Source organism: Acomys minous (genome assembly GCF_964271855.1).
Source record: "Acomys minous genome assembly, chromosome: 14".
Classification (NCBI taxonomy): Eukaryota; Metazoa; Chordata; class Mammalia; order Rodentia; family Muridae; genus Acomys; species Acomys minous.
This window is the reverse complement of record NC_140496.1, coordinates 11,906,985-11,923,665: the sequence shown is the minus strand read 5'-3', so window position 1 is coordinate 11,923,665 and position 16,681 is coordinate 11,906,985. Positions and strand designations below refer to the sequence as shown.

Genomic DNA, 16,681 nt, shown 5'->3' with positions numbered 1-16,681 from the left:
CCAGATCCGCCCATCATAATGTTCTTCTTGTAGGTTTCTAGGACCCTCTGGATCCTTCTATTTCTTATATCTGGACACTAGCCCAAGGGGCATGTCCCATGAAAGTCTTCACTTGCCAGGAAAGTGGGACAGAGGGGAGGACATCCTATTGGGACTCTAGGTGAGAGAAGCATGGGAGAATGGGGAAATAGAAGGATCCAGAGGCTCCTAGAAACCTACAAGAAGAGCAGTGGAGGTTCTTAACCCCTCAGTCATCTCTCCGGTCACACTCATGACATCTGACAAACTAAACTAGAGATCTTAAAAGCAAGACTGTCTTACATGGGAGATGCCCTTCTGAGTAAAACTCGAGACTCTTAACACTTTTGGCTTTGCTCTCTGTAGCGGCTTGTCTTACCTACAGTTGCTGCAAATGAACAAGTCTGGGTGCTAAAGCATCATTGGATTGCGTATACACAGGCTTTTCTACCAACTTGCTTCCCAAAGCCTCTCGTCCCCACCTTTAGCCATGATGGCAGTGTCCCCATTCTAGCGTTTGGACATGACTTCTTACCCCAGAAGTAGCCTTTGCTCCCTGTCCACTCAGTTCCTGGATTCTTGTGCTTGGCTAGTTGATCCAGATCCGATAGTCTGATCCTCACTTCAGAACTCAGCTTCAGGTCCAGTTTAGGAGCATGCCTAGACCATCTCTTGCCCAGTGTCACCACCTCTGTACCTCTCTTTCTGTTTCCACAACTAACCTACATGTAAATCCTTGAATCAAAATTCCCTCAGGGGTACAGAAGGGCCAGGCCAACTCACCTACTACTGTCCTTGCTTCTGGCCTCCTGGCTTTCTGCTTTTATAAAGGAGAAAAATCTGTAAAACCACAAGCCAGTCCAGGCCGAGCCTTCCTGAGCCCTCCAGGGCATCTGACTCACTTGAAGTGAAAAGTTCAAAAATCCTCATAAATCTCCAATGCCCTCCAAGGTGTCTCTCACAGAAGACCCACCCACACATAGAAATCATTGCTTGCAAACACCTGATGGAGTCTAGCTGTGGTTGTGTGCCCAGGATCATTAGAAAGAGTGTTAAGAGGATTTCTCTAATGAGGACTACAGAACACACCCACACATGCATGCACATGTGTGTGCACACGCGCGTGTGCAGACACACACACACACACACACACACACACACACACAGAGGGATGGGGAACAGGGAGGGAGAAAGGAGAGAGGAAGAGACTGAAAGTGAAGAAATGAAAAGCCTTCCCTCTTTATCTTGTGAAAAGAATTATAATCATCTAGAAGTTGGAGGACCCCCAGCTGGAAATGTTTGTAGTGGACAGACTCCCAATAAGGGGATGATGAGGAATAGGGGGTTGATATATAGTCCACCTGGCAATTCTAGGATTGTCCAGTCTAAAACCCCATAAAAATCCCCGGAGAGAATATGACATAAACATCTCTAAGGCTCAGAGAATAAAAACTCCCATCCAAGCACATTGCCAGTTTAGCTTGTAAGACCTTCCCTGCTCTCCCCATTCAACTAGACAAATCAGGGGCCAGTTAGTGATAGGGAGAGAAGTCTAAATCTTGAGTGAGTTAGGAGCAATACAAAATGCATCATGGTTGTCCCTGATGACAACTGAATCTGTGACTGTGAGAACTATTACTCATGAGACAAGAAGGTACCGAGGCCCACCAGGATTTCATCAAGGATCTGAGGACTGTCCCCTCATTAAGCAGACCTAAAGAAACCCCAAAAGGCAATAAAAGTTGCTTTTTAGGGGCACGGGATATTGCTCAGTTGGTAGACTGCTTGCTTGGCATGCAGGAAGCCATGGGCTCGATTCCCAGCACTGCATAATCAGGTATGATAGTTCATGATGATAATCCCAGCACATTCGAGATAGAATACATAGCAAGCCTGAGGCTCGCCTGGGATACAAGAGGCCTTATCTCAGTTGTGTCTCATCTCTGCTTACTTGGTGTGCTGGTCATCTTGCACTGGATGTTTGTGGCTGGGGAGGGAGGTGCAACTGCATTATTCTCTTGTCCTCTCTCAGAGAACACAGCTCTTTCCACAAAATTTCATGCCAAAGTAGCCCCCAAGAGACAGTCTGAGTCACCAAGGCTTCTTACAAAACTCCTGCAAGGTCTCACTGTCTTCCAGCAGGAACATGGAAAAGTCGAAAGTCCAGAACTGTCCAGGTTTGACCTTGATACTGTCTTTTATCTCGAATAGTGTCAGGGATCAAGAGAAAAGAGGCACTCAGAGCAACAGTGACCACCATGAACAGATGACAGCAAACCAAAGGGAAGGCGGGAAAGTAGCTTAGGTGACATCCTGAATAATCACCAGGCAGGCTGGCCTACCTACACTGAAAGGTGACATTCCGGAGCCTGAATAATGAACACATCTACTGCTGGGCTCCAAGTATATTTGTGATGTTTTAAGAATGGTCCCTCCCTAGCCCCTTGCTGACATCTCAGGACAGAGGAGAGGACTACTTGCCCTTTTCACATCCGCAGACTCCAAGTTCCTTTAGAAAAAGGTAAGAGTCACCTATTCATGTTATGACCTGTGCAACTCCCCCAGACAAAGCAGGGTGGGGGTGGGGCTCTGTCTAGAAGTTGCAATGAAAGTGGAATGAAAAACTAATGGATTACAGACAGGAGGACAGTAGAACACAGAGGTGGGTGAATGGATGGACAGATGGAAGGGTAGGTGAGTAGATGGATAAATAAGTAAATAAAAGTGGGTTTAATGGATGGATGGAGAGATGGAAGAGTGAGTGGATAGGAGGGTGTGTACATGGATGGACAGATAGGCAGGCAGATGGTTGGGTGGATGGAGGGATGGGAGGGTAGATGGATGGACTGAGAGATGTACAAATGGCAGGGTGGGTAGATGAATGGATGGATAGAGCTGGGAGAGTGCATGGGTAGATGGGCAGGTAGATGGTCTTACAGAATGCCCTCTCCCAGAATTCCATCACAAGACCCTTGGAAACTTCTGACACTCCCTCTTTTCTGAACCCTTCCCCCATGCGTGACGCCATGCTCTGGAGGGTCCTCCACTATTTGCCTCTTCCCTGACTCACACTAGAATAGACAAAGCAACAAGGTTATGGGTATGGAAAGACTTTGCCCATAGTGACAGACATCACTGCTGACCATGAAGGGCAGCTAGAACTGTGTAAGACTAAGTTCTGTGTGGATTCATCTACTAAAGATGAGAGCCATGTTATTATAAAGCATGATGGGTATGTCAAAGAAGGGATAAATGTGACATCAGCTCCCTGAAAAAAAAGTCCCCTCCATTCTAAGGTCCTCTGGCATCCAGATGTTACCTCTCTACACAACTGACTGCCTTTAAACACCAGACCACACCTGGATGGAGGAGCCAGGACTGCCAGGAACCCTGCCACAACCTCCAAGGCTCCAGAAACATCTCTCCTTTGAAACCACAGAACCCATTTGTGCATTTTACAGATGGCTCTCCAAAGGGGGTAAGTGTAAGGGGACACAAACGGAGACGAAGTTTCAATCTTTTTATTCAAAGCAGCTTCTCACAATGTATAAATACTGCATATTAGCACACATGAAAAATACAACTTCTAAGGCACCCAGAAATATGTTCATATACGTTACAGGACCATTCACAAAGAGTGGACGATTTGCTCCAGACAGTCAGCATTTGATAAATCAGAAGATTAATTACCCTCAGTACTGCACCCAGTTTGGGGAAAATATTTACAGTGTGGAAAATGGGCCAGCTATACCTGCATATAATTCTATGAAGGACTCATACTTACAAGTATCCAGAACTAAGGACTCTCCCATGAGAATCTGGCAAAAAGAAAACAAGTAGCCTAACCTGCAAAGGTATTCATGGGTTTTGGTGTGTATGGTACATCCATAATCAAACCCAAACACTCCTCGGGTGAGCTGGATATGTTTTTGGTAGCCTGCTTCATTATCAGAAGTTTGGTAATAAGCCTTACCAATAGAATAGCACTTCTTCTTTAACATCAGTCATCTCTGGAATAGTTAAGAGGCCAATGACATCATCATGAAGGAGAATGAGAATGGCGCATCCCATGGTGGGGGCACCATGGGATAACAGGACTTTTTTTTTTCTCTCTACCAAGCAGGAAGTGGAATGGCTTATGAGGAACTAAAGAGATGGACATCTGGCAGTCGCAGGACTGCAAAACTTCAGCTGGAGGCCCATATGCAAATGAAGAGTCTACAGTGGCTGGACACCTGGAAGGATTCCCCGACCTCCCGTTTTATAATAGGGTAAGTAAAAACTCAAGACTACACAACAGAAACGCCCACCTGAGATGCTCAGTTCCAATCTCAGAAAGTCCTTCAGAGCCTTTTTCAATGAGATACCCAACTTCTTCTCTGCATGGCCAGACAGGGGAAGCAGGAGTTTGGGGGGAACCAAGGGTTCCTCTGTGCCATGAAGCTCACACATCTGGGCCCAGATGTGCCTACAGCTTCTGAAGCCCATGCTTGGTTGGAATAATGGAATCTTTGGTCCTTGGTTTTTATGAAAGGCAATTATTTTCACAATCTGGTCAATATAGACATTAGAAAACAACTTGAAGCTGGGACTAATGGCAAAATGGCAGATTAAATACTAGCTGGAAAACTCTACACCTTCTGAACTTCCCAGAGTCGACAAGTTCCAGCATTGGACTAGATGTTGAGACAAAGAGGTGAGGCAAACCCAGAGACGCAAGCTTGAAGCTCAGCTTTAGGAACGAGGTCTTCTGACTGACACACGTGCTCACGCCAGTCGTAATCCTAACAGCTGAGAAGGTGACTTTGAACACTTCCTAGAGATGGAACACATGCTTAGCCACACAGCCCTACACTCAAGATTCCCACTTCAAGGGTCGGTCAGGAGAATCAGCTGGTGATGATGACCAGAGTACCACCTACCAAAAGAAACTGTAATTTAATTTTTGAGCATTAAACTCTATTAGGTTCCAAGATACACCAGACCCACCACAGATAAAATCTATGGTTTCTGTGCCACTGAAAGAGCTCTGGATAGACCAGCTCACCTGCTGCTCACGCTCTACAGCCACGGGCCCTCCATCTGTCTGAACCCCAGTCTGGTATGGCTTGATACACAGTTGCTCACAGACACACCAAGGACACATGTGATGGATGTGCCGATGATGGAACAAAACTGACTCCAGATTATCCACACAGTGCAACTCTTATGTAAACTTCCCTAACGTCTCTCGGAGAGTGCAGACTCTAGCTACCCTGGACATTTTCAGGTCACCCACAAGGAGCCTGGGTCCCCAACCAAAGTCAGGAGGAGATGATGTCATTCGTTTAGAACAAACGCTGAATCAGCATCTCTCCCTAAACCATGTGACTACAGTGAAAGTGGCTCAGAAAAACCTGTCCTTGGTCCAGTCTTATGGCCAAAGACATTCACCAAGGAATCCACCTGGTCCCTGCCGCCATCAGCTCCACCACTCCCTTCAGATTAGCCATGAGCTGTTTACAGACTGCGTTGAGCCCACCAACATGGCTTGCATGGAGGAAACAACCCGTATTACCCTTTTTAATTATTTACTTTTTTTTTTTTTTGCAACAAGCTTAAGGCTCTGTTCACAACTCTATCAACTGCCACACAGTGAGAATTTATGTGGAGGGGGAAGGGAGGGGGACTCGTGGATCTTGGAACTACACAGATGAGAAGGATCATTGAACCTAATGGCAAGGCTTATTCACAAATTCAATACATTTTTCAAATTAGATTTCAAATGCAATGACTTCTAGAAAGAAGAAAATTGACTCAATTTCTTAATAATGTAAGACTATTTGATTTTTAAAAAAGAAAGAAAACAAAATCAATAACCAAAAACAAAACATTGGCACCAAACCAGTATGAGAGATAATTTTTCCAAAGGAAGAAGTGATATTAATGGAAAAGATTGCCTAAAACGCATGTTCTAATTTACCACAGAAATATAAAAGTTTATATTCTGAAAATATATTTACTGTATTAAAGTCTATAAGCATTTCAACCAAAACCCTCAGAAAGAACTATGTGACACTTAGCTACAACAACAATACAACAACAACAAAAACACATGCAAGACAACCCCCCCCAAAGATATATCTACAAAACCAACATGTAGATTTTTAAGACTTTACAAAAACATTTACAGAGAATAAAATAAAATACTTAAGAAATCTCATTTGGAGTCTTAAATACTGTGTATATTGGTGAGGGCATCTTGACTCATATATACAACAGATCTAAGTATCATAATACAGAAACACAGGAGACATGCAAGCCTTCCTTTTAAATGTTCCCATAGAAAGACTTGCAGATGTTTCTATTTTTCTATTTAAAAAAAATCTTCTACAGAAACTAGATTGAAAAAGTTTGTGGATGGGACTAAATTCCAAATTTTAAAAAAAATTACAAATGTTTTTAAGAGTTTTTTTTTTTTTTGAAAGCAGCAGTTAGTAAGTTAGTCGTGAGGGTTACAATTCAGTATTCAGTCAAGGCTATTTGTAAGGGGGATTCAGAGATGTAACTGCATTGTCCAAAGTTGGCTGTGATGATTCTCCCATCCTCAGATTCAACGTCACACAGAGAAATCGCCTTTTCACGCTTCCGAAAGGACATTTCCTGGTCTGAGCTGGGCCAGAGAATAAGATCGTAAGTCCTTTCTCTACTTCCTTCTCATGGTTACTTGATTCTCAGCGGTCATGTTTCCCCTCTGACTCTATTTCTAAGCAGTAAAGGATCATCTGAACAGTAGAACGTCCATATTAGGGGGTAGCTACTCGGTGCTGAGGTGGTCTGGCCATCTTAACCATGACTCTTCCAAAGCCCCACGGGATAGAAGTGCTTAACCCCAGCCATGTCATATGGGAGTTGTTTGGAGTTGTGACTAGCAAGATGGCGGCAGACAGGGGAGAGTCCCGGATGGCTTGCGACAAGGGACCTTCACTCAGAAGTGGCACTCTCTACTTCTCATCATAGCTGTCCTTCCAAATTCAAAAGAAACCCTAAGCTGGGCCTGCAAAGGCCATCTACAGCTCCCCCATGACTTGCTGAGGCCCTAGGAAAGGATAGCATGGGACAGGAACAAGGAAGGTAAAGGAACAAGCAGAAGGACCTCATGAGAGGAGAGAGGAACAAATAGAAGATGGAAACCAGCACTCTACCTCAATAAAGCTTTTAGGGAAATCTGGACACAACCACTGGCCTGGTATCTTCCATCCCAGCTCAACATGCTGCAGGTGGTCTGAATTTCAGCTACACTAACCAAACAGCTACCCTGAAAACAATAACACCAGTGGATTGACCAGTCCAGCAGATTGACTAAGTGACCTGTGCCCAGGTGACAGAACTAGCTTCTTGAAAGGACTTTATTCAAACAGACAAAACACAAGCCATTAAAAACAAGCAGTGTGAAATCCACCTTGGAAATAGTCAAGGTCAACCTCAGTCATCACAGACCCTTGTTATGTTCAAAGCTATAAAGCATATCTGGTTGTGTCAACAGGAATCAAAGATGGACACTGGTAACAGGAGTTTCCTAAGCATCCCCTTCCATTTCCAGGAAGACTCCTGACCCTTTGTTTTCCTATGGACAAAACTGGCTTGGTCAGAAGCTGGTCAGAGCATGGGTTTGGTGTGGGTGTTTCCTATAGAGGAGACAGCCATAGTAAAGAGTCCTTGAGACATGTACAAGGACAAGAGCTGTCTTAAGGGTTTGGGGGAATTAAATATATTTTCAAACTAGATTTGAATTGAACATGGAACTTATCCAATGGAGAAAGTGACAGCAGGCACCTGGTCAGAATCAGGCGTCTTCCTATATTAATTCTCTCCATCCTAGTCCATAGCTCTCACAGTGTAGTACAGGGACACAAGGGAGGTCCAGGTTTCCATTCCATTGCCCTGTGATTGACCATGACCGAGGTGACTGTACCTTCAGGCTCCTCATGGTCAAGGTGGCACAGGCTGGCAGAGAACAGAGAAGAGAAATTCCTCTCTTACTTAACCCTTCTGAACTCGAAGGGTTTTCTATAGAGCAAAGCAAGGCCATGCTAAGGCCCGCAAGACCAAGTACACATGACAGCCACTGTTTATAGGGCCCCTTGACCGGTTCTCACGCAAGCATTCCACTGTCTGTGTCATCCAACGCGCTGGGCCACGCATTCCTTCCACTTGTGACTGGGACAGCTAGTCCCACTCAAGAGCAGACAAAGAACCAATGCTACCTATTTTGCAGCCTGGCTCCCTCCCCTCTACGAGCTATGCCAACTCTGTTACCACACCCCTCACTGTCCCCAAGGAAGGGCTGACAAAGGCTGGAAACTCAGAGGGAAATGAAGAGAAAAAGGAGCAGTCAAGGGTCTAACAGAACTAGAAAGAATCAGGCACCCTGGTGGTCTGTATTTTTCCCTCTGGGCATATGATCTCACCTAGGCTTGTGGCTCCCGTCACAATTGAGTCCCTTCCGTTTCCTGTCTCGTCATCAACTCAGACCCAAACTCTCCCCCAGTGCAGGTCCAAGGACTCTAACTGGATGATGTACAGCTACTGGAGGTCTCCAGTAGCCCAGGTTCACTGAGGCAAGGAGAGCTCGGTGCTGGCTATTCTCCCAGACACATGTGATTCATGGTTCAGGATTCTGGAAGCAAAAAGGTTTGGACCTCAAACTCCTGAGACCTCGTTTCCTTCTTCAACACTCCCAGAAGGTCAACCAAGACATCAATGTCCATGTGAGGAAAAAAAGGTCATGGAAATCCAAGTCCACTCATCTAACCCAGAGCAAAAGAAAACAAAATTTAAAAAAAGAAAAAAAAAAGTCTCACAATATATCATCCTGAAGTAGGGCTTCCCTGCATCCTTTCTTTATATCACACATTTAGGGAGTGGGTCCTACTTTGGGACCATCTGGGCTGACAGGAAACTTCAGTTCTCCTTAATGACAGTGAGTGAAAAGAGAAAAATGCCACCATGCCTTATCCTAAAAAAGATTAGAGAACTGGCATTATGTCCTAAGAGTGACACACAGAGGGTCCAAAACAGGCTTGTTCTTTAAAATCCACAAAACTCTTTCCTTTCTCATCTCAGAACTTTCCACATGGCTCATTGCAAGAGTGCACCAAACGGCATGAACCTTGAATAGTATTTGGTCCAGGGTAGTATGAAAATAAGATCTGTGTGAACAACAGACTTCATAATATATAAACAAAAATAAATAAATAAAATAAATCCGAATAAAGAAAAAAATTTCCTAGTAATTCATGTTTTTTGCAAAACTAGCTTTACATATAATACACATAAATTATCAGAATTTCCACTTACGTAGTTTTAAAAATATATATTTAACAAAACATTTCTAAATGTACAATATCTGGGTTTGTAAATCACTCAGCTGGGTTTTTAAGATCAAGCCCTAAGAGTCACACCTGGTTGCGTTGGAGAAGAGACTGAAGCTGGGCCTAGAGGCCTACGAAGTCACGTGCTCCTTGGCCTGTGGATTCCCTAAGATGGCTGTTCCCTGGTCCCAGATCACTTAACCAGAGAGCCAGATGGCCTCATCTCCGTGTAGACACAGCCTGAGTTGGAAGGATGGGGGAGGTTGGTCTTCCCCTTCTGGACCATGGTGGAGGAGCCAGCCGTGCCTGCCAGAGCCTTAGGAAGATGTACCTCCTGGAAGGTTCTATGGCTGACTGGGATGGGGATCACAGGGAGGAGGCCAAGGGTGCTGCGCTTCCCACCGTTACACAAAATCAAACCAATGAGGAACAACCAAAGGACACGAGGAATGGACATGACCCTAGGGAGATAGACCCTGACAACCTCCTGGCTAGGGGTGGACCCTGGGCTCCGATGGCAGAAACACAAGGCCCAGCTGGAAGTCAGGGACCCTCAAAGAGTGGGGGGGGCGGGGGGCAGGTGTGCCGGGGGCCCTTCAGACTTCATAGATCTTGTCCTGCAGGTAGCTGAACAGGGAGTCCAGGCCTTTGGATGAGCTCCAGAGCTGCTTCAGCATGAGGCACTCCTTCTCATTCACGTCCTCCAACACAGACTTCAGGAAGCTTCGGACCAGGCATTTGGACTCCTCCAAAACCTGGAAGGAAACACACAGCAGGTGAGCTGGCTCGGGGCTGAGGTCCGGCGCTGTGGCCCTACGGTGTCCACAGCAGAGGAGGAGGGTAATCTTGAGCCTGGGGCTTCAGGGGCTGTTTAGCAGCACTGTCCTGAGTGGCTTCCGGGTAGTCAAGGTGTTGAGTCCGCTAACCATGGGATGACTCAGGGAGAGAGGCGTGGCACTCGGGAGCCTTGCCTTTTCCTTTTATCCAAAGGTGACATATAATAAGTACCATCTCCCTCTCTCCCTCTCTCTGTCTCTCTCTCTGTCTCTCTGTCTGTCTCTCTCTCTCTCTCTCTCTCTCTCTCTCTCTCTCTCTCTCTCTCTCTGTGTGTGTGTGTGTGTGTGTGTTTGAAGGCCTGTGATCAACAACATCTTCCTCAACTAATCTTCATTTACTTTTTTGTGACAAGGTCTCTCACTGAATCTAGTGCTTACAGCCTTAGTAGACTGGCTGGCTGGTGAGATCGTGGATCTACCTGCCTTTGCCCTCCCATCCCTGGCACACCTGTGTCTAACATACACACATGGTTTCTGCAATATCCATCGTGGGGTTCCATGCTTGCACAGCAAGCATTTTACCCAAAGAGCCGTGTCCACAGCCTTTTGGTGCTATTCGTCTATGGGCCTCATGACAGAGTTTGCAAAACATCCTTTTGAACCCATACCCCATTGCCATGGATTGACCCATTTGTATGAGCTGTCAGGAAAAAGAAAACCCAACCCATGGGTCACTGTAAACAGAGAATGAGGTATTGGGCTGATCTAATAACGGTTGTCGGAGTATGCCCAGGATGCTCCCTGCAGCCACGCCTCTTAACGTCAGTAACAGCAGTAGTGATGATTGCAGTTCTGGGTACCAAGAACTGCATGCAGAAGGCACCACCATAAGGGCACCATGGTTGCAACCTGGAACAGTCGTGGCAGTGAATAGTAATTGCATAAATTATAGAAACAAATAATAGTGCATCCTACTAACGGTTTTCAGCTAGCCCAGCCATAGTTGTGGTAATGAGCAGTAATAAACTTAGTAATCAGCATAGTACACAGACTACTAACCAAAAATGGCATAGTGAGATGGCGATGAGGAGTCATGTCATCAATCACACCAAAACTAGAGTAATGAGTGCTAGAAATCCTAGTGCCAAGCAAGAATATTGCAGCATTAATAGCCGCCCCGTGAGTGGGCTCCATGGAAGTATTTTTCCTGATCTCTTTCACTTCTCTTAATTGCAGGTAGCTCGCATCTTGACTCCCATTGTAGATGAAGGACCCTGAGAGGGTAACATGGCCCGGGATCATTCAACAGCGGCACAACAAGGGACTTCAATCTGGCTGGTCCCGAGAGCACATGCTGCTCACACAGAGGTCAGGACTCGGATTCTCAAGGTGAGAGTGGGAGGCCCTGGGCACCTCTTACCCCAGCATCACCTCCAGAGGCTGCAGGCTTCACTCTTGACAGAAAGTTCCCCTCAGGAAGTCACCTAAAGTTCCTGGGTCCATAGCGCTGGTGTAGAGGTTTCTCCCGAGTGGGCCTCTCCCAGGAACCGGTCCCCTTAGTTAGGCTTCCATCAGCTGCTTCCTCCTGCCCAGAGTGCAGCCCACCCTCCCCCACTGCAGCTCAGGCCTGGCCTGACATCCCCTAGGAAAACTGGCCATGGTCCCTGTTTAGGCGCACATGGGCTTCCAGACTTCTTGCCCCCTGCCTCCCCGTCCTTGTCTTTCCTCTGCTTGAGCTCTCCCCCCACCCCCCCACCCCCACCTCTCTGTTAACTTTGCCTCAGGTGATTAAGCATGCCTGTTGACTTGGGAGCAACAGGTTTCCTGGAAAGAGTCTCAGAGGAGGAGGGTGAGTGAGTAAACCCGTGGTTAAAAGAGAACCCACATAAACTTGGTAAGGCATGTGGTCCATATTACGGGCACGGGTGTCCACCACTACGGAAACCATCATTGTCATCCTGAGCAGCACAACTAGTGGGTTGCATACACACAGTAGGTGTACAATAAATGGCTGAGGAGAAGAGGCTGAACAAACGCCCATGTCAATAGAATCTGGACATCTAGGTGAAAAATACGTGTGGAGGAAGGAGAAGGCATATGATGCCGAGGGTGTGGCCCACAGACCTAGCCTAGCACCCTGTTTCTTTAAGGACAAGGGCATAGGTTCTTATCCTCCAGTGTCTCAGTCTGGAACTGGCTCTGAGGCTCCATGTTTTAGCCTTTCTTCCCTTTCCCCACAGGAAGGTCCCCTCTTATGCCCAGAGTCTCTGTCATGGCATTAAAAAAAAAAAACACCCAACATTTAATTAAAACGTAGCACCTCCGTGGAGGTGTAGCTCATCTCTTCTTTACTACATCTCTGGAGTCCAAAAGGGACATGTAGACGTGGCAAGCATGAGGCTGGATAGAACAAATAAAACACAGTGGCAATGAGGTCTGGTCTCTCACCCTGGGCTGGTTCCATCCTTGACCTGTACTGCCCTGGGCTTTCCCTTTCCTTAGAGGCTGTGGCTCTGGTGATGTTGTCATTTCTCTCAACACAATGCTTGCTGTTCCAGAATACAAGTCTCTCCCATGAGCCCCTTCCAATTGGGCATGGGTGAGAGTATGCAGTACTCTGGGCTTCTTCCTCTAACTTAGTTTTCCTGTGCTAAGAAGCAGTAAAGCCCACAGTGTAGAAAACCTTTTCCTGGCCCTGCAGGTCCTCTGTGGGACTGCAGGATGGCTCAGTTGTCAGAAAAGCAGGAGGAGGACCTGAGCTTGATGCCCTCAGAACCCACATAAAATGCTGGGTATAGTGCTGCACAATTTCAGACCTAGCACTGGGGATGTGGAGGCAGGAGGATTCCTCGGGGGTTCACTGACCAGCAGTTCTAGCCAAATTGGCAAGCTTCGAGTATTGTGAAAGATCTTGTCTCAAAAAATAAGGTGGGGATGACAAAGGAAGAAACTCCCAGTTGGCCTCAGGAACATGCGCATGCACATGCACGCATGCATGCACGCACAGTCTACTCACAAGGAAAGTACATGGACAACACGGGGACTCACCACGGCACTGCAAGATGCCATCTCCTTCACGCGCAGCATGACCTCTTGGCTGAATGTCGTGGGCCAGAAGACCTGGGACACGAGGCCCCGGCTGCATGCCTCTTGAGCGGTGAGTTTCCGCCCACAGAATAGCATTTCATTGGCCTGAAAGAGCAAAGACAGGAGAAAGCTGAGGGCACAGGGTTCTGTCTATGTCGTCTGGGGAGCCCCAGTGCAGCTGGGCACCAGGGTCTCTGCTCTGAGGCAAGACTCACAACCTAGGGTCAGATACACTGAATGAACTATGCACAAACAGCTCTCATTAAATCATCAGAAGAAACCAATGGGTTTGCTGAAGCTCTGTGCACCCAACAGTTACGCCGCCCCCAGCGGCTGCCTTCGAGGTTCATTTCAGTGCCCATAGCATGGCCCTACAAAGGTTGGTCCAGGAAGGAGGAGATAATCTACCTACATATTAGCACTTGTTACATATTAATATTACATATTAATTTATGAGGGAAGAAGGAAGGCACAGAGGCAGGGATGGAATGGAAAAAGATGGGAACAGAGAGAGTAAAAACTTACCAGGAGAACCATTACATTTAAAAAGATACGCCAATTAAAAATATCTGCATCATTAAGGACTCAAAGATAACATTAAAGTAGAGAAACCTCATCCAGGGGCATGGATGCTATGCAGGTGTGAGGGATGGAACACACCCTCCTTGGCTGGACTGCCTCTGCGTCCCACTCCTCAGTGGATTTCCCTCTGTTTTAGAATAGACAGTTGTCACAGGCATTGCTCTAGGGACCCCTGGGTTTCCCAAAGCTGGGAGTGCTTAAGGACTGGTCCCTGGCTTGTGTACACTTGAAGGAGACTGTGGGGCCCTGATGTGTCTCCCTTTTCCTCGCCGGGACAGAACAAAGAGAACCACACAGAACTGGGCTGAAAATAGATGTCTCTGGGCACAGCGTTAGAATCACAGACTGAAGACGGGAAAGCAGAGATGAAGCCAGACAGCTTAAACATTTTTATAGCCATAGACATGGGGAGGTGCTGATGTGAGTGGAAGCACATGGCTCATGTCAACAGTAAAGCGTTCACCAGCTCTGAGCCACAACCACAGGGACCGAGAGCCACCTTGAGACACCCTACAGTGCTGGAGCCCAAATGGATTCTCGGTCCCACCTGTTGGTCCGGTCCATGCGAGAATTGGTGCCTAAATCAGGACAGGATTAGAAACAGGAACTCATGGGAATAGACTGAGCATCTGCCATGTCCTCAAGGAAGCTGGGGAAAGTGGCATCTGGGAATTGAACTCAGGCCCTCACGCTTGTGAGGCAATCCCTTGAAACCAGTTGAGTAAATCCCTCAGCCCACTGCCTGGCTGACAGCTTCCTTACCCATAGGAGCTTTGGTCTGCCACACGTGGTCACTGGTGCCCTCCTCCTCATGGGACTGGGTATGGCCCAACACACAGCAAATGCTTTCTGTGTCCTGCCACTACCATGGTGGCCTCTGAGAAATGTGGACATGGGCCTGCAGCATTTAGTTCTTGCAAAGGCACAGCTTTACCAGAGAGTAGTGAGGCATAAAGGACACACTGTGTGCATGGGGGTGCCTGGCACACAGTAGGTAAACAATAAGTAGGCAGTATCATTTGTCCTTCTAGCTCAGCTATTCCATCAGACACCAACAGCTTTGAAGACTCATTGGTCTGGCTTGAGATTAGCCTGGCTTTAGTCACAGCAATCCTGGGCCATCAGAGGATGCCAGACTAGAGTCATCAGGTCTAAGGGACACCTGGGTTTCACTCATAGTGCACTGCCATATTCTAACCCGAGTAAAGGGTTCCTGGGGAGACCCAGGCATATGCACCTCAGATTGAGAAGCTATGTAGGAAGCAAGAGGCTTACCAGCGCCACACCCAGGATCTGGGGGAAGGTGTAGGAGGAACAGCCAGCGGGTGTCAGGCGGATAGTAGCGTATGGTGTCTGAAACCAGGCCTTCTCGCTGGCCCATACGATGTCACAGAGTGGTAGAATAGAGGCTCCCAGGCCCAATGCTGGCCCATTAATGGCCACCACGATGGGCTTCTTAAACTGGATAAAGGCCTTCACGAAGTCCCTGGAGACATAGAAGACTCTCTTTAACTAATAGCTTGCATTTGCTGGCCTCTGTATTCCCTTGGTTCTCCCATGGGCCGCAGCACAAATCCTGGCCATCAGAAGCAGGCAGAGTCCAGCGCGAGGCCACATGCCCCCTTACCCCGAACCACAAGAGGGCCAGATTCTCAGCGGGGATGATTGGGGTGGCTACACACCCTGTTGGTCTAGTTCTATGCCTGACATGGCAGCCCTGCTCTGAGCCCTGCTCCCCTCCCCTCAACTCTCAGAAACCATGACCTTAACAGTAAGCTCTACCGCACCCTACATGCTGGCAAGCTATATACGTTAAAGGATGTTAAGGAGGAACGTCACAGTTCTGAACAAGAGGTAAAGGTAAGGCATCCTTCAGATAGCCCTCGTGGATAATCCCATCTGAAGGGGAGAGCAAATGATCTAACATTACCGACTAAGATGCAGTGGCTGGGGAGGGAGAAGTGACTTCACTGTTCTTAGAGGAATTCTGCTTTGGGCCCAATGATCACTTTGAGTGACGCTGAAGCTTCAGGTGGTGTGCGTGGGCAGGGCCTAGCAACACCTACGATTTCTTCCAATCCTAGGATGGTCTAGTTCTGAATTACCTTCCGGCATGCCAGAGTCAAGGTTGGTCCCACAGTGAGTATGAGGGTCTATTGTTAGGATGGTCTTGGGAAGGATGCTGGGCTCCCATCAGGAAGTGGACTCAAAGCTAGGGAATAGGGTGAAGTTTACTCTGCATCAAGGTTACAGTATGTGTCTACCTATAAAACAGGGCTACCAAAAATGACTTATTCCTCCCAGTCCGTGTGTGTGTGTGTGTGTGTGTGTGTGTGTGTGAGAGAGAGACAGAGAGAGCGAGAGCGAGAGCGAGAGCGAGAGCGAGAGAGAGAGAGAGAGAGAGAGAGAGAGAGAGAGAGAGAGAGAGAGTGTGTGTGTGTGTGTGTGTGTGTGTGTGTGTGTGTGTGTGTATACCACAAGAGGGCACCAGATCCCACGGAGCTGGAGTGGTAGATGGTTATGAGCTGCCTCACATGAGGGCTGGTAACTGAACTCAGATCCTCTGGAAAACCTGAACCGCATCTCCAAGCCCTACACATAAAAACTCCTTTTGCCTTTAAGTTCTATCTGCCTTTCCTCTAGTTGGTATACAAGATCTATAAAATGTAGAAGATTTATCTGGGCATGGAGTAAAGTTACAAGATGTCTAGTGAAGCTGGCATCCATCATCATGGAAGACTGGGAATTACCCAGAAGTTAGAAGAACAGAACCCAAACACCTACAACCTCAGCCTGTCCTAGCTTACCTCTTTGGGATTTCTCCTGCCACTCTTGACCCTGCCCATTGTACATGTCCACAGGCCT

The 16,681-nt window shown here is 47.2% G+C and overlaps 1 protein-coding gene and 1 long non-coding RNA gene across 3 annotated transcripts in view; one reads left to right on the top strand and one right to left on the bottom strand.

Annotated features, from left to right (window-relative positions):
- LOC311583382 overlaps positions 1-16,681 on the top strand; it is a 491,748-nt gene that overhangs the window by 153,011 nt on the left and 322,056 nt on the right. The gene's annotated exons all lie outside the window — the stretch shown is intronic.
- Positions 7,669-16,681, bottom strand: part of CDYL2 (chromodomain Y like 2) — a 149,145-nt gene continuing 140,132 nt past the window's right edge. For both annotated transcript variants that reach the window (XM_084756314.1, XM_084756313.1), the window contains 3 exons: positions 15,092-15,302; positions 13,196-13,339; positions 7,669-10,126 (listed from right to left, as the gene is read on the bottom strand). In XM_084756314.1, coding sequence (XP_084612440.1) covers positions 9,968-10,126; positions 13,196-13,339; positions 15,092-15,302 — 514 coding nt within the window. In that variant the 3' untranslated portion in view covers positions 7,669-9,967. The remainder of the gene's footprint in view (positions 10,127-13,195; positions 13,340-15,091; positions 15,303-16,681) is intronic.